Raw genomic sequence first — 16,946 nt, 5'->3', positions numbered from 1 at the left:
GTTTGCTTTGTGAGGTATCCATATTTTCTTCCCATGATTTGACATATAAAAGAAATATACGAATAAACATTAGCATTTTCAGAGAAAAAGGGAAAAGAAACAAAGTTAAATTAATGATTCAATAATGACCTTTTAATGCAATTTCGAGCAACTCTAATTATGATACTAATAACTACTACTCATGTAAAGAACTATAATTACATGATGTTTATTCACTAGCTACTATAAATAAACAAAAAATAAAAACCAAACTACTAAATCATCTTTAACCATGGATGCATCACCGATCAAGTGGTCTATTTTTCTATCAGGGTGCTCAAAGAAGTCTGCCACATCCAAGTGGGTGATGTCAAATTCATTGTCAGAGACAAAATTGGCTTCTGGGCCTTTATTCTTTAGAGATACTTGATAAAACTCAACCAAATATTTTGGCGTACGATAAATATTTTCCCAATGCCCTTTTCCGCCGCAACGATATCATTCAGTTTCTGAACCCGTTGCCTTTGGCTTCTCATTTTTTCCTTTCCACTTTTGGTGGTTATTTTTCTTGGGGGATGATTAACACCAGAAAGATTTCTTCCTTGGCTACGGCCACGACCACGAACATGGCCACGACCGTTTCCATGCTTAGCATAATGGGAATACACCTCATCCACTTCAGGTAATGGTGTAGACCCAGTGGGTCGATTATCGTTATTTCTCATGAGCAAGCATTATTTCGTTCAGCCACAAGGAGAAGAGAAATCAACTCAGAGCACTTCTTGAAACTTTTCTCTTTGTACTGTTGTTGCAGGACCATATTGGAGGCATGAAACGTTGTGAACGTTTTTTCAAGCATATCATAGTCAGCGATACTATCTCCACAGAGTTTCAATTTAGATGTAATTCTGAACATCGCAGAATTATATTCATAAACAAATTTAAAGTCTTGGAGCCTCAGATGAGCCCAATCATATCGTGCTTGTGGAAGTGTGACCAATTTTAAATTGTCATATCTTTCCTTTAAGACATTCCACAAGACAAGTGGATCATTGACTGTGAGATATTCTATTTGCAATCCTTCATCAAGGTGATGGCGCAAGAAAATCAAGGCCTTAGCACAGTCTTGTATAGATGCTTTATTTTTATCTTTAATGACGTATCCAAGACCCATTGCATCTAAATGGATTTCAGCATCCAACACCCATGACATATAGTTCTTGCCCGAAATTTCAAGGGCAACAAAATTTCTTTTCATAATATCAGTCATAATTAAAAGAGGAGAAAAATTATACCTTAGTCTTCTCAAAAAGCTTCTTGAGACGGTAGAATCTCATGCTGATAACGTGTTATGGAATAATAGAAAATAAAGTAAAACAAGAGGAATTTAGAGGGAGATAATTAATAAACTTTTCTTTCATTGATATTCTTAAGTGTTTATGCCTATTTATAGGCACTTTTGCATGAAAGGATTTGGTCACTTGTACAAAGTCTTGACATTTGTTGAAAAGGCTTTGCCACTTGTTGAAAGTCTTGACATTTGTTGAAAGGCCTTGCAACTTGTTCAAGGCCATGCCACTTGGCCATAATTTGCTCCAAAGTAATTTCATAATACATGAACATTCACTCTTAATATTATTTATAACACATATATAATTGAAAGGACAAGGGAATCGTTAAATATAAGGTTGCACTACTAGAAAACTGCCTAAAACCGTCCAGATTTACGAACCGAAATCTGTCAAAAAACTGAAAAACCGACCGATTTTCGACCGATTTTAATCCGTCGAAATTATGCTGGTCGGTAATAAAAAGCGACCGAAGTCAGTCGCAATTTCCAATCGAGTTCGGTCGGTCAACTAAATTTCACAAACGACCCAAAAAGAAAAAATCTGCCGAAAAAATCGACCGAAGTCGGTTGGTATTTTCCGACCGAATTCGGTCGGTATTTTTAATTATGCAATTCAAAAATGCACCGTTTTGGAATCGAGCCAGAGTATGTACTATGGCATGATACTATTCTACCACTAGACCATTGGTACATTTTTGTCTAAGACTTTATTTTATTTTATTTATACTCTTTAATTGCATTTTCGTGCGAAAATAACCGAGTGATTTCGGTTGGTTTTATTAAAAATATAAAATTACCGACCGAAGTAGGTAGCTTGCTTCCAAGCCACTGCACTAGATGGGCATGTAGTCGTAGTAGTCGGCCCAGAATGCCTCTCTTCTTTACTAAAATACTATTTCGGATGAATGGGGAATTACGTCGCTCTTTGATCTGCAGAATAAGGCTTAGGAGCTCTCTCTTTTATGGCAGAGATCTCTCCATACCAAGAAACCGAATCACAATGGATCGAAGCCCTCCTTTTCCTTCCAATTAGTGAGATTCTATCTCTTACTTGGGAAATTGTGGTCAAGCCCTCCCTTTATTCCTCGGAATCGAGCGGGCAGCAAGAATTAGAATCAACCTATATAACATCTGTTCCCATGTAGTCGGCATTCTAGAAGCAAAGCTTCCCGGTCGCCTGCCTCCTTGTGTGGAAATGCTTTTCATGATCTCCAGCTCTTTCCCACCAGCTCGTTCTTTACTAGGCATCTAGGCGAACCCGCCGGGTTAATTAACTCAACGTAAAGAAAGCTCATTAGGTCAAAACTAGGGGAGTGCTTACTAATAGCGAAAGGTTAACATCTCTCCGCCCTTATTAGTAGTAGCGAACATCAGGTAACTTCGTGCTGTAAAACGACAGATTGGTAATGAAAGGCAATGTACTAAGAAAGCGCAACTCTATTAGACCTTTATCTGGAAAAAGCTGTTCGCATGAGATGTTTGGCCAGAAAGGTATAGCCGCATGACAGGCATGCACTATAGATAGTATTTGTTTTTAATTTTTTTTTTTTGACGTTACTTTGGTTCATCGAGTTAAAATTTTATGCTACTTTGGTTCCATGCTCCTGATTAAGAAGGCAATTTAACGGCACGCACTACAAGAAATGGTGGCATCGCTCCAAATGATCTACAGTGTCTCCTAATTTAGTAATTCAAACTCATACCTCACCAGTTCAAGAGACCACTTGCTACTAAGTCATACTCACCTTGTCAATACTCTTTAATTTTCTGCTTTAAAAATAGTAGTACCAAAATTTTTCTTTGGTCGCCTTTGTGTTTGGCTGGGAAATCGAACTAGTACTAGGTAAGAAAAATAATACTCCGTAGAAAGTAAAAGATTCCTTAATAAATTCAAGAATTGATATAACAGATCGATGCATCGTCACCCAAACAAGGACTAAGAATTGATGAGTTGGTCACCTTGTGGCTGCTAAACAAGTGTCCACCGCCCTGCCCCATTACCCTTTTCATTATTTACTATATCTTCATTCACGTATTATATTCCCATAATTTCAGCTCGAGACAACAAATCACAAAACAGAAGCTTAGTAAATTAGAAAAGAGAAATACAGAAAGATGGATAAGTTGGGAAGTTTGAAGCACCTGTTTGTGACGGTATTTATGTCGCAGTTGGCGACGTTCCTGGTAACTCCGGCCATGCCTGATGTAACTATGATGGCACTGTGCCCTGGTCAAGACCAGTGTTCTCTCGCCATTTACCTCTCTGGTTTCCAACAAGCGGTCTGTCTCTACTCTTTACATCCTTATCATCATTCTACATATATGCTTCATCTTCCACTACTTTAACCAGGAGTAGTATATATCTCTCTCGTAGCCATTTGAGTTACTGCTAGTCTGCTACTAGTATCAATTTACATGATAATTTAGGTTGATGACCGTTTACTCAAGTCTTATGTTTGGTGAACTACTGTTCATAAATCATGTCCTACATTCCTTTAAAAGTTTATTCCTTGTTATTTCATTTTACTTTTTCAAATTTACGATTTTTTTCCCGAGCAGAGCAGTGAGCACGACGAAAAAGGTGTGATGAAACCCTGAAATAAAGTTTTTGATAAAAAGTCTTTTACCCCCTTTAAATCTAGTCGAGACAAATCCAAATTAGTGTGGAGCAATTAATTTCAAATACCAGATGCCAAAGGAATATAGAAAAGAGGGCTAAGTGCGAAACATCCATGTACCATTTTCTTTTGGCGTGGGAGTGGAGTTTGTTTTGTAAGAGCACTAGATTATTCATGTCGCCAATCAATTCCAAGACTGATACTACCATATATTCTTTATTTTCCTTAATTTATCATTTTAGACTTGAGTGTATCAATTTATGGCTGATCAAGTCATGAGGAATGTATGTCTATCCATATGTGTGACGCATTCTTGAGACTTCTGTTTGTTTTAAAATTCTGAAAAATAAAGAAAGGATTTTGGAGTCGGAAAAAGAAAAAATCTGTTTGGTTTGCATGAAAGTTACACGTGGATATGCGTGACAAACTTATAGATATCCGTTAAGCGTTTTGCCGCACCCAATGTGAAGGGTACTATGGTAGTTTTGATATTTCAGGTTCTATCGGGAAAAACATCGAATTCTATTACGTAATCGCCAAACTATTAGTAACTGGTTTTTACAGCGCATGAGAGGAAAATTGGAAATTTTTTCTTTCTTTTAGCCATAATATAATTTTTCTTTCTTTCTGGTGAACACCAGTTTCATAACCTTTTTTGTTTTAATATTTCATGTACTTCTATTTTAAGTAAACTATTTTCTTTATGAAACTTTTAATGTTTTTTACGCTTTCTCTAATAACTTTCCAGATTAATCTTTAAGCATTCAAACTATCCCATGTTAAACTTTCAAGTGGAATTTTTCTATCAAACTAATTTTTCAACTATTATTCCAACTATTGTATGAATGGACACAAAATATAAGAAATAAATGGAATTTTCAATACATAAGGATAAGGTAATATGAAAAGTATCAAAATTCCTCTAACTAGCTACTAGCAACAATTAAACGTGTGGTGTGAGAGTTACACATATCTTTTTTTCCCTCTCTTAGTAAAGAATGAAATTTTATACCAAGTGAATGTTGGGTTAAAACTGCCAAAATATATTTTTAATATGGTATGATATTGTTTGTTTTGGGCCAAACCCGCACGATTTTTCCCAAAAGGCCTCACACTATTAAGAGTATTCAACTCCTTATAAGTAGATTATTTTTCTTTTTTAACTTTCCATGTGGGACTTTGTCCACACACACCCAACAATCTCTCCTTAAGTTCGACATGAACCATAGACGGAGGGGGAAAGGCAATAAGCCGGGTCTTACGCCATCACTCCACCATCTCCATACTTGCCCCCTCCCTCCCCCCTCCCCCCCAACTATTGGCTTTGATACCAATTGTTGGGCTAAAACGGCTCAAAGATATGCTTAACATGATGTGATATTGTCCAATTTGGGCCAAACTCACACGAGTTTCCCCAAAAAGCTCACACTATTAAAAGTATCCAACTCCCTATAAATAGCTTATTTTTCTTTTCTACTCTTCGTGTGGGACTTTGTTCGCACACACCCAACGTGAATCCAAACAAGTTATTTTATTTAGGATAAAATGGGAATTGTAAATCTACATAGTTTTCAAGTATGAGATATGTTATTCTTTTTTATATAGATTAAAAAGAGTGTCACACAAAACTAGCAAAGAGTATTTTGTATTTTTCACTTATCTAATATGTAAACATTATGATCATCACACAACACGGCAAAAAAAAGTACTCTATCTATTACTATATTTTATATGTCATTCTCTTTTTGTTTTTGGCATATTCCAAAAAGATTGATATATTTTTGTATTTAGAAACTCATCAAGTTTAAACTTCATATTTTACCCTCAGTAACATGTTCTTATAGCCATATAAATATCATGATATATTTAAGATTACAAGTTTAATAGAGAATTTTTTTCTGAAATTTTGTACCCAGACAACCACCGCTATATATATAAAATGAAAGATAGAGAGTAATATTTTGGAATTATACTGAACTGTTTTTTTATTGTATCGCCTATGATAGCGTATGATTATTCCCATTTGTTCCATTTACTTATTGAACTGTTAGCACTCTAAATCTTTCTTACACAGTTGAAAATGCTTTTTTTATGGTGTTCATGGAAAATCTTGCAAATCTTACATAAAAAGAAATTAGGTTTCCAGTAATCAGCTTCTTTGTTCAAAACTTTCAAATTTAGCTTACCCCTTCTACGAGTTAATAATTCTTGTTAGAATTTGATAGTCAATTTACCCTTTTTCAAGGGTTGGAGTTTTTTTTTTTCCTTCTTTTTTCTTGGATTGGGGGGGGGGGGGGGGGTAAGCAAATTACTTCTTCTGACTAGTCATCTAACTTTTGGGGAAATAAAAAAGACAAGCTATCTGATTTTACATATCTACTTAACAGTTTTCCTGACTCAGAACTTCACTCCTGGCGTAGTCATCCACTATTTGCATCTATGCCTTGAGAAGAAAATTTAAATATTAAGAGCAGTAAAAATTGAATGAGGAAACTTCAAGTCCTGTTCTGTGTCATTTATCTTATTTTTGCTCAATTTGGAGGCCCTAACCCAGCTGGTTTGGTCTATTGTTGGAGGATCATCTCTAGTGATATGGTGTTTTTGCTATGGTGTTGATATCTGATGTGGTGACTTTCTCCATTTGACCTTGTACATGCAGATAATAGGAATTGGTTTAGTGTTAATGATGCCAATAATTGGGAATTTGTGTGATGTCTATGGAAGGAAAGCTTTGCTCACAATCCCCGTTACTCTGTCCATCATTCCCCCAGGTTCTACTTCAATTCGTCTTTCTTCATTCGTGCTGTTTCTGAAGCAGTTTCTTTGTACTAAACTACAAATACTAACTGAAGTCACTATTGGCAGTCATATTGGCATATAGGAGGACCAACAACTTTTACTATGTGTACTATGTGCTCCGGACGCTCACTGGCATGATATGTGATGGTGGTATTCAGTGTGTGGCCCTTGCTTATGTGGTAATTATTTTGTTCAGTACATTCTATTTCACTTTTTTTTTTAGTCAACTTGCCTCATATAATTTACTTTTTTCCCTTGGTGAACCTTGAATCAAGGCAAGTCCATTAGAGGTTGATTTGGGACATTTATCTTGAAATGGATATTACCGTTGAATCTAACTTATTCTGAGAAAGTGTTTTTTCTCAAAAGTAATTTTCAAATTTGTGTTTGGCCAATTAATTTGAAAAGCACTTCTGAGCAGCAATTAGTGTTTGGCCAAACTTTTAAAAACTGTTTCTAAGTGTATTTTTCTCAAAAGTACTTTTAAAAAAAAATGCTTTTGGAGAAAAGCTACTTTTTTCTACTTCTCTTCAAAAGCACTTTTTTTTCGTTCAAAAAGCGTGGCCAAACTCTTCAACTTTGAGAAAAAAACATGTTTTTTTTGAAAAAAAGTGCTTCTAGAATTGGAGAAGCTTGGCCAAACAGGCTATTAGTGTATCCAATGATCTCTAAGACTTAGCAGATAAAAATGAGTTAAATCAGCCAGCTTGTATGTACGCGCAGAATAAAAAATGTTATGTATGTAGTAGGTCGCAGTAAAAAATAACTGGACAAAATCAAGTATGTCATGAAAACTAATATGTACCCTAAGTTTTCTACTTTATCCCCATAACATAGTCTTAGCTGACAATGTTATGATAAAGACTTTGTCTCAATCTTTTGTTTCTTCCCTTTCAGGCAGACAACATGTCTCGAGCAAAGCGTGCCTCTGCTATTGGAATTTTGGCTGGTGTTGGATCTGCTGCATTTGTCTGTGGAACCTTAGCTGATCACTTTCTCTCCACTTCTCAGATATTTCTGGTCCTTCTCTAAATTTTTAAATCCTTATATTTAGTTTGGTTGTGTTCTGGGAATATAGTTCTGGTTAGTCTGACTCTGACCTTATGCTACTCTTTATTGATAAAGGTAGCAGCAATTGCATCAACAGTTGCTTCTGTATACATGCAAATATTTTTAGAGGATACAGCTTGCTTTGAAGATTCTATTGAGCAGCCAATTTTGAAAAGTGAGATGGAAAATGACGAATTGGATTGCGAGACAGCAAAGATTATAAAGGTGTTCAAGAAAGTTCCATCCCTGAAGGATATCATTTGCTTTCTTAAGAAGAGGTAAGATAGTACACAATTATATCATCATTTCTTCTATTATCAATAGAAGCGCTATTAGGTGTTGAGTCATCTAGCTAAATATTAAGTGTTAAGAAACGTATGCAGCTAAAAAACCCTCAGCTACAGTCAATTATTCAACCCAAATCTCCCCTGACCTTCTTCCCAAAGGAGCAGGTTTGATATAGAGACTGAGTTTCTGCAAGAACTAAAGATTTTGTACCAAATGGAGTACCATTCCATTTTAGCTTCCATCTTCTGTGTTATCTGCATTAGGATATATGTTGCGAGTACTCTGTGAAAAAAAAAGGTATTCCTCTAGGTTTAGTCTGTTTTCAATTAACTTTGCCATCATTCATTAAAGTATAGAACCATGTGAAGAAATATGATGGCAATTGTTGGCTGTCTTGTTGCAGTGCTACATTTTCACTTGCAGCATCTGTTGCTTTCTTGAATAGTGTTGCAGAAGGTGGAGAACAAGCTCCCTTTCAGGTATTTTTTCTTTTTACTTTCTCAAGTGTTAGTTGGTCATTCATTGATGAAAGGTAAGGTATAAGCATTTCATATATTCAGAATAAAGTAAGTCCTTGAAACTTAAACATGTTGAAAACTGGCTCATCTTGAGAATAAGGTTGGGTACATGATAATATGAAGTTTCATGAGCAAATGGAGCTTCTGGAAGGCCACTCTAACTTCTTTCAATCATATGATAGCGTCTTTAATTGTTCCCTGCAGTACTTCTTAAAGGCTCGATTTCACTTCAAGAAAGATAACTTTGCTGATGTGATGCTTATAGCCAACATTTGCTCTGCAAGTTCTCAGGTATTTCTAGTTAATTTTTTTTTTTTATTGTTTATATTCCATTAAGTTTTGGTGCTAGTATTTTTTTTTTTTTTTACTTATTTATTTCTACGCTTCAGACGGTTATATTTTGTGTATTAACTTTTGGAAGTTTGCAAAATCATGCAGTTGCTCCTCATGCCTATGTTGGCTCCTCTTATAGGAGAGGAGGTCCTGCTATGCTTAGGACTGACTGCTGGATTTACAAACGTATGTGAACACTTAACATGTACTTTTTCAGGAATTTTTGTGTTCAAGTCACCCTCATGATCCAATGCTTACTATGGAATACACTAAGCACATAGGCATAGATTTGATCCGCCCTCCTTTAGAGGAGGGCAAAGACTAATTTTCAGTCTGTTTTTACCTAATTCTGCAGCTGCTTATTGACAGTATAGCACGGTCAATTTGGGTAAGCGTTCAAACATTGTGCTCAAATTTTCTATTTGTGAATTCATGCTTCAAGCATGTTGACTCCATAATGGCATGATTTTCAGATCCCTTATACTGCTGCATTGCTGCCTATTTTCACCTCCCTTGTGAAACCCTCTGTGAGTTTTTCAGACTTACTTTCACTTTGTCTTTTTCTTTCCTCTACTGCTATGATGGTTGATGGATGTTTTGTGACGTGTAGCTTCAAAGCATTGTCTCAAAACAAGTTGGGCCTAATGAACAGGTACTTAGGTGCACTAATCTGAGAATCAGACTAATTATTGGGTGGATATACACCGACATCAAATTTTACTAAAAATGCATTCTGAGAAGTATCAATGTCTCTTGTTCTCGTACTAGGGAATTGCTCAAGGTTGCATTTCAAGTATAAGTTCCGTAGCTAATATTCTCTCCCCATTAATGTATAGTCCTCTAACAGGTAAATCAAAGTGCTATGTCCGCTATAGCAAAATATTTTCTCTCTCCATATGAACCTAACTCTTACCATTTGGTTTTCCAGCCTTGTTCCTTTCAGAGAAAGCTCCATTTCCATACCCTGGCTTTAGCATCCTGTGCATTGGCCTTGCTTGGGTAAGTACATTTATAAACAAGCCAATGATTTCAATCTGAAAAGTGAAAATTACTTGGTATGAGGGGGTGTTCCCGATCGAGAGCTATTTAACAACCCAAAAACTGGCTGCGATCTTCTAGTTTCTAAGTCTATTTATCGGATAGCGCGGGTGAATTTTGTGTTTTCCGTGTGTGCAGTTGATAGCCATTATTCCCAGTGCAATGATAAAGACAATTCCTCTCATCTCAAGACAGTAACGACAGTAGAAGTATATATAACTTTTGTGTGGGATGAAAAGCCAAAGATGAGAACCCTGTTAGAACATCCCATAGGCTGACGATTTTGCAAGAAGATATTTTGCCGCTTCTTGCAGAATCGCTTGGAATGCGCTTTCTCTCATTGTAGTGTAACTGAACACACGTTCCTCTTTAGTGAATATTGTTTTCGTCAACTATAGTTGTTGTAATCGCTCCACTTCAATGAATATATCTTTTTTATCCGCTATTGCTATCTAAGTTACACCAGCTAAACTACAACCAGCTGTTATGATTTCTCATAACAGGTCTCTTTTGTTTTGTTGTTGACTGGCACAGCAGATACACGTGATTTATGAAGAGAAAATGATCAAAATGGTCCTTAATGTATGGAGGTTGGACTATTCTAGTCCTTGATATATATATTACCTAAAGAAATAGTTCATAATATATACAAAAGGTGGACATTATTGGTCGTAAACACTAAAATTAATGGAAGAAGTCGCAGAATCCGTTAAACTAACAGGATGAGTCTGTGCTTTTTAGATGAACTTTTTTGCTGAAAAAATAGCAGAAGATGAGGCATTTGATGTTCTCTACTGTAGGGCGTTTGGACTGACGGGTGCAGAGTGGCTAGCTATGTGTGCTTCTCTCTCAATCTCTTCTGTGCATTTTTTCTCTCAGTAACACGGCTATGTCTCTGATCTTAAACTCGCCCTTCAGCCAAGCTATTCTAAGTTTACATCCTTAAATGCTTAATAACTTAATAGGCAGGGACTCAATTTTTTACATCTTTTTTAGTTGTAAAAAGAAGATGTGTCCAACACTTTTCTTATTCAGCCAACCCTTGCCTTAGGAATAGGAAACGGAATTCATCTCAAAGATGCAGAAGTAAACCTATAAGAGCTGAAATCCTTACAGTTGCTCTTTAGAAGAGGGGATGAGCCACCCATGAATTAGCGTACACGTAATTCCTCACACTCATAAATCTGTGCACGAGGTTGTTTGGAGGCAATTGGTATTGCACAAGCATAAAGAGTTTTCTTTTACTGTTTACCCTGGTAAGTTTTTAACAGATCCTTTGAGGGGAACAGTCAGTTTTAGGGTTGAGGCCAAAGTTGTCTGCTTTTTGTATACATTAAGGACTAATTATTTTAAGTAACATATATCAAGGACTAAAATAGTCCAATCCCTATACATGAGGGACCATTTTACTCAGTTTCCCAATTTATGAACCACGAAACTGGTGTAAAATAAGCCAAAACACACAAAAGGATCCCTCTAAGAAAAGATTGAAGTAACTGATCAACAAAGATTCCATCAGTTTTGTCCAAATCAGAAACTCATTGCAAATTTGTACTCTTACCTCTGCAAAACTTATTTCAACCTCAAGCTTCAGCAGGTTTCAGTGTCGGAAGCTTGAGACTTAGAGTTGACATAAAAACTTAAAATAAAGGGATATATATCTTAAGGCAGCATGTTCAACTCTCCACTGGCTTCATCCCAAGAGTTCATCTAGTTCCTCACATCCATGATACATGATTGCTTGTGCAAAATGCGTGAAGTGCAAGTCAATAATCTATCTGTAAACAGTACGACCATATACATGAACACCAACTTGTTTGCTGATGAGCAGATTGACCAGTGCAAAGAATGTAAATCTCTTTATGCCTTCAAGTCTGGTTACAGAAACTGGCATAGAATACCAGAAGTAAGGTATCAGCACGAATCTCCTGAAATGGACCCACCTCTCTTATTGGCTCTTTTAGGAAATCAAATATAACACTAGACCATGCAAATATTTAAGAAAGCAGCAAACTCACACTTTCTATTTCCAGGTTGCTAGAATCTATCATTAGGTGCAATTTTAGAATATTTAAACATTTTGTTGCTACAGTAGAAATCTCTCTGTAGTAGGATGTTTTAAGAACTGCAACTAGTTGTCTTTTCTGTTTGAACTTAAACGCTGTTCTTTATTTAGGCTTATAAAAAGTAAAACATAAGCTTCTTACAATACAATCTCGAACACAGACCTTTTCCCAAATATAGATAGGCTAGAAAATTTAGCAGTTGGCAGAAAGTGTACAAAAAACAAAAATCATGCTGTCATGCAGAATGATAGCAATAGAACTTATCTGAGCAAAATGAGCTCCGTATCAGCAGAATTGGAGAACCATCAAAATGACCAGTGACTCAATCATAGCGAATTTCAGCAATTCGATTATGAGCTCCCTTAATTAGGTACATGTAGCGTATCAACCTTTGACAGCGCATGATATCCAAATACTCAAGTCTTGAATCACCAGTAACAAGGGTCAGCAGATCTTTGTCACCAATGCTTGAATCAGAAAGGTTTAAAAGCTTCAAACTTGGGAAGCATTTCACGAGGCTGAATGAGCAAAAAGGTTGCAGATTTCCATTTTGTCTAATGCCTCTGATACTAGGACAGTGGATCCCCATCTTTTCTAAAATCAAGGGGATCATGTATGGCGAATCAGAGAAGTCGACAAGTTCCAGACAGGGACAGCTACGTACAACTTCCAATAAGACTTCTTCAGAGGCATTGAAGGATCCATGAAATGATAGATGCTTCAAATTGGGACATCTATGAAAAAATAAGACGGACATTAGAAGTCTTGTGGATTGAGCAAATCCAAGAGTACAATGTTGCAGAAATCTCTGTTTAAGTTTTTAGTTAAAGTGGTCCGCATCACACATTACAACAAATTATCAAAAGCAGGTAATAGGTTCTTCAAAGGTCTCACCAGCCATCAACAATTTTCCATGTGTTTGGTTCAAGAAGGAGAATTAGATCGGTGTGATGAGATGTGTTGCATACTTAAAGGGATAAGGACCAAAAATACTCATCTATTTAATGTATCCTGGTTTTATCCTTCATTAGACTTTGGAGGTCATTCGTTCCAACCGGTGTTTATGTTAAATTATAGTCAAAAGTAGATGTATCAATTTGGACCTTTACCGAAAGTGTTTTGGAACGTGCTGTCCACACAGACACACAGTTCAAGATGGAGCTAGTTAAAGTCAAGGGACAATCTGCTAACGCAGGGTATGAATGCCTCCAAAATAAAAGGGATGGCAAAGATTAAAATCATTTTTGTACAGAAGAGGTACAAATTTGTACCTTTATCCTACTTAAAATAAATAAATTTAAAATGCACTATCTCAATCAATTTAAGCTTTTCAGTTGAGTCGATTCATACGAATTAGTACGTGACTTTGGACATGTTGATTACTTATAATGAATGAATAAAATGTCAAATATTTGAATAACTCTTTATAACTCAAACAATTAGTTTAGGCAGATAATTTAAAATGAAAATAAGAGGGCTTACGATCGAGCGATGAGGGAAAGAAGGGCGTCATCATTGGGAGGGCCATCAAGAGAAGTGAGAAAAGGGAGGAAATAGACAGAGGTCACGGCGGCTCCACCACCAGCTTTAGCGATGAGAGATTGAAGGACAAGAACTCCACATTGAGGATCGCTGTTGCGTCTACCATCAAAAGGGTCCAAAAAAGCTGCGTCATAAGGGAAGGAAGATTTAACAAAGGCATCGACAGCAACAACAGAGGAAGATAGCGGCGGCGGAGGAAATGAGTAGTAAGAGTCGGGGATGAAGGAGGCCCAACAGTGAGGATGGCGAGAGGAGTTAGCCCATGATTTACAGACAAAGGGGAGATTGCAGAGACGATCTTTGAGGGAGGATTTGGAGAATATATTGACAAGAGCTGAGCTTGGTAGATTATCCCATGGCCTTTGCCTTTGCTGCTGCATCGTCTTCACTCTGGTATCTCTTGGCTGATGCGGTTGCCGTTTGATTTGTCAATTGGAGGTGAGATGGTGAAAAATGAGAATCTTTGGCTAAGCTTAGCTTACAAATCACTTTAATTTACCAAGATTTTTATTATTTATCCTTAAAATATTCTTTTTTAAAACAAAACTCTTACATCAATACTCATTGTCTCAAGTATTATTTCAACCTAAACCTTCTTTGAGTCTTGAATTCTTATTGATTATTTAAGATAAGTAAATTCTCTATTCCTTTATATATTTGTATCTATGTGATTTTGTATTAATCTTTAAACTGTATGTAATAAATGAGAACATATCAAATTTTTAGTGTATTGCTTTCTAAGTGTTGTGGTGATGAAGACAATGTTTGTTTCTCTTCAAATATTTTGTCCTATTTAGGTTTATTTTTTACTGAGAAACTTTTTTCAATTTATTAGTTATTATAACTTATGATTATATGCTTATCATAAAATGTATTATATTTATCATAATAATTATCTTATCTAAGCACAGTTATATTTAAAATAAAATGACAAATATAATATTTTGTATTTGAATCGATCTGGAATCTAAAATTTTGAAGAAATTACGCTCTTATACAAAAAGAACTTATTAGCATTTTTTTATCAAATACTGCAGTAGTTTATTATCAATTTCAGCACTTGTATCCAAACACGTAACTGCTTATTTATTAAATAAGTTTTAACACTTAAAAGTGCTTTTCAACCCCTAATGCTTATCAGCTACTTCAAATCAGTTAATCCAAACGGGCTCTAAAAAGTAAGAGGGAGGAGTAAGACTCGTTGTACCAGTCAATTTTATACTTTTGCAAAGTAGTATCTACAGTTTTTTCCTTTTCTTTAAATGGGTTGAGCTGAGCTCGTGCTACGCTTTGATGATTAACAAATTCGGATTGATTATGTTGAAAGAACTAGATTTTATGTTCTAGGTTGGTGTGCTATTAGACCAGTATGCAGATAAGAAATACGAATACCAAGTGAACCAAGTTCGTAGCATACCAGTGGCAGAATGCTGATTGGATGGTTAGTATACCCATGCAAGTTGGAATCTTTGGAAGCTTTTGTCCGTACCCTAAAAGAAATATGTCAATTGGAGGAGTTCGTGGATAAAAAAGGATTTTGTATTTATGGGAAAGTCTTGTGTAGAAAGAGAAGGTTGAGGAGTTGGAAACAAATAAGGAAACCAAATCTAAATAGGAGAGATTTTTCTTAACCGAAATATTTTAGGTTTTGGAGTATTAATTAAAAAGATTTTCGGCCAACCTTGCAACTATAAAAGAAGACTTTTTGTCATAGTTCAAGACTACTGCTATTGAAAAAATCGCATAAAATAACTTCTGACAATAACAATCACAGCAATTGAGTGAAGAAACATTTCCTGAAAATGAAGCTGCTTAAATGCTTTTTGAGAAGTGTCATAGTAGGTTATTACTGAAACTTCAGTTTTTGTAAGCTTCCTAGACTAGAGCTTAGTTTGGGAAGGGGTTGCTACAATTGAGTTGATTGTAGAGGTTAGGGTACTAGAGTTAGTCCCCTTGGTTATAGAGTTGTAACCTAAAAATTATTCTTTGAAGTTTAGCGGAGGTTTGAGGAAAATTCTACTAGGTAGGTCGTAGTTTTTAGTCCTTTAAGCAGGAGGTTTTTCACGTAAAAATCTTTGTATTGAGTAATTTTTCGCAATTATTTTTGTTTGTGTCTGTTTGGATAGTTCAAACAATCAGGTTCTTTGAAATCACGAAAATCAGGTAAGACAATTCAACCCCCCCTTCTTGTGTCTATGTGTATCCTAAAATAACAATTCATATCAGAGCAGGTTCTTTTATAAGAGGCTAATACCTTGAAAGGATCTATAATGGTTGCACCACCAGATGCTCAAGAAGGACAATCAACTAGCAGGCCACCACTGTTTAATGAAAAATACTATGGCCGATAGAAGGAAAGGATGCATGATTTCTTGGAAGGAGAAGACCTGGAGTTTTGGGATATTGTTGAGAAGGGACCAAAGATTCCCATGCTGGTTGATGACAAAGGTATCCCCAATGGACGAAAGCCAAGAGAAAAATATTCAGAAGAAGATGTAAAAGGAGTCCAAAAGAAGGCCAAAGCCAAGAAGATTCTGATATGTGAAATTGGTCCGGATGAATATAGTAGGATCTCAACATATAGAGAAGCAAAATCAATATATAGGATGCTTTGTAGTATGCTCATGAAGGTACTTCTCAAGTGAAACACAGTCAAAAATTGATATGCTAACAGGCAATATGAACTGTTTGAGATGAAAGAGGGGGAAACCATCTTGGAGATGCATACAAGGCTCACATCGATTATTAATGAGCTGATATCTCTTGGAGAAGTTGTCCCTCGTAACAAAAATGTGAGGAAACTACTGAGCATACTACCCTCCTCATGGGATAGCAAGGTCAATGTAATTACTGAAGAAAGAAGCTTGAACACAATGACTTTTGATGATCTCATTGGAAATCTGGATTCTTATGAGTTAAAACTCAATCAGGATCCTCTAGATCGACAATCTGCTGAACCTTGCAAGGCCAACAACTTGGTTTTCAAGACCACTCAGAAGTAGGACACTGGAGAAGATGATATGGCACTGCTTACTAGAATCTTCGAGCGAGCAATAAGGAAAGGTGAATTTCTGAAGAAAGGTAGTTCATCCAAACCTAAGAGTATAGAGAAAAAACAACAATGATGGATGCTACAAGTATGGAAAGAAATATTACTTCATCAAAGATTGTCCATTATGGGAAACTGAGTGGAAGAGGAACAATTTTGAAAAGGGAAAACAACAGAAAAGAAACCAGGTTCCTGGATGAAGGATGACAAATAAGGCTATGGACAAAATTATGAAAAATGGCTGCCATGCAATCATCTTCAGTCAATGAGTCTAATGATGATGATGATGAAAGTGACAATGAAGATCAATCATTG

At 36.1% G+C, this 16,946-nt stretch overlaps 3 protein-coding genes across 3 annotated transcripts; 1 reads left to right on the top strand and 2 right to left on the bottom strand.

Annotated features, from left to right (window-relative positions):
• Nucleotides 1-700: 700 nt before the first annotated feature.
• Nucleotides 701-1,192, bottom strand: LOC138907516 (uncharacterized). Its single transcript, XM_070198115.1, has one exon. The coding sequence runs from the start codon at nucleotides 1,190-1,192 to the stop codon at nucleotides 701-703; it is 492 nt and encodes a 163-aa protein (XP_070054216.1).
• A 2,178-nt stretch (nucleotides 1,193-3,370) lies between these two features.
• Nucleotides 3,371-10,412, top strand: LOC104109796 (uncharacterized). The gene is made up of 14 exons (XM_009619158.4): nucleotides 3,371-3,610; nucleotides 6,608-6,719; nucleotides 6,814-6,926; nucleotides 7,645-7,767; nucleotides 7,873-8,075; nucleotides 8,489-8,564; nucleotides 8,808-8,894; nucleotides 9,042-9,122; nucleotides 9,292-9,324; nucleotides 9,410-9,463; nucleotides 9,547-9,588; nucleotides 9,705-9,783; nucleotides 9,865-9,935; nucleotides 10,113-10,412. The coding sequence occupies exons 1-14, from the start codon at nucleotides 3,446-3,448 to the stop codon at nucleotides 10,170-10,172; spliced, it is 1,299 nt and encodes a 432-aa protein (XP_009617453.1). The 5' UTR covers nucleotides 3,371-3,445; the 3' UTR covers nucleotides 10,173-10,412.
• A 1,030-nt stretch (nucleotides 10,413-11,442) lies between these two features.
• LOC104109795 (F-box protein SKIP1-like) lies at nucleotides 11,443-14,049 on the bottom strand. Its single transcript, XM_009619156.4, has 2 exons — nucleotides 13,523-14,049; nucleotides 11,443-12,774 (listed from the first exon to the last, which is right to left on the bottom strand). The coding sequence occupies exons 1-2, from the start codon at nucleotides 13,960-13,962 to the stop codon at nucleotides 12,363-12,365; spliced, it is 852 nt and encodes a 283-aa protein (XP_009617451.1). The 5' UTR covers nucleotides 13,963-14,049; the 3' UTR covers nucleotides 11,443-12,362.
• Nucleotides 14,050-16,946: the final 2,897 nt, after the last annotated feature.

The sequence above is a fragment of the Nicotiana tomentosiformis genome, chromosome 3 (assembly GCF_000390325.3).
Source record: "Nicotiana tomentosiformis chromosome 3, ASM39032v3, whole genome shotgun sequence".
Taxonomy (NCBI): domain Eukaryota; kingdom Viridiplantae; phylum Streptophyta; class Magnoliopsida; order Solanales; family Solanaceae; genus Nicotiana; species Nicotiana tomentosiformis.
This window is presented reverse-complemented; position numbering and strand designations above follow the sequence as displayed.

Excerpts from the sequence above, each read along its gene's own strand:
- LOC104109796 (XM_009619158.4), top strand. The coding sequence starts at position 3,446 with ATGGATAAGTTGGGAAGTTTGAAGCACCTGTTTGTGACGGTATTTATG. Across the intron at positions 9,123-9,291 it reads TGACTGCTGGATTTACAAAC|CTGCTTATTGACAGTATAGC; the intron begins GTATGTGAACAC and ends CTAATTCTGCAG. Across the intron at positions 9,325-9,409 it reads GTATAGCACGGTCAATTTGG|ATCCCTTATACTGCTGCATT; the intron begins GTAAGCGTTCAA and ends CATGATTTTCAG.
- LOC104109795 (XM_009619156.4), bottom strand. The coding sequence starts at position 13,962 with ATGCAGCAGCAAAGGCAAAGGCCATGGGATAATCTACCAAGCTCAGCT. Across the intron at positions 12,775-13,522 it reads CTTTCCCTCATCGCTCGATC|ATGTCCCAATTTGAAGCATC; the intron begins GTAAGCCCTCTT and ends ATTTTTTCATAG.
- LOC138907516 (XM_070198115.1), bottom strand. The coding sequence starts at position 1,192 with ATGTCATGGGTGTTGGATGCTGAAATCCATTTAGATGCAATGGGTCTT.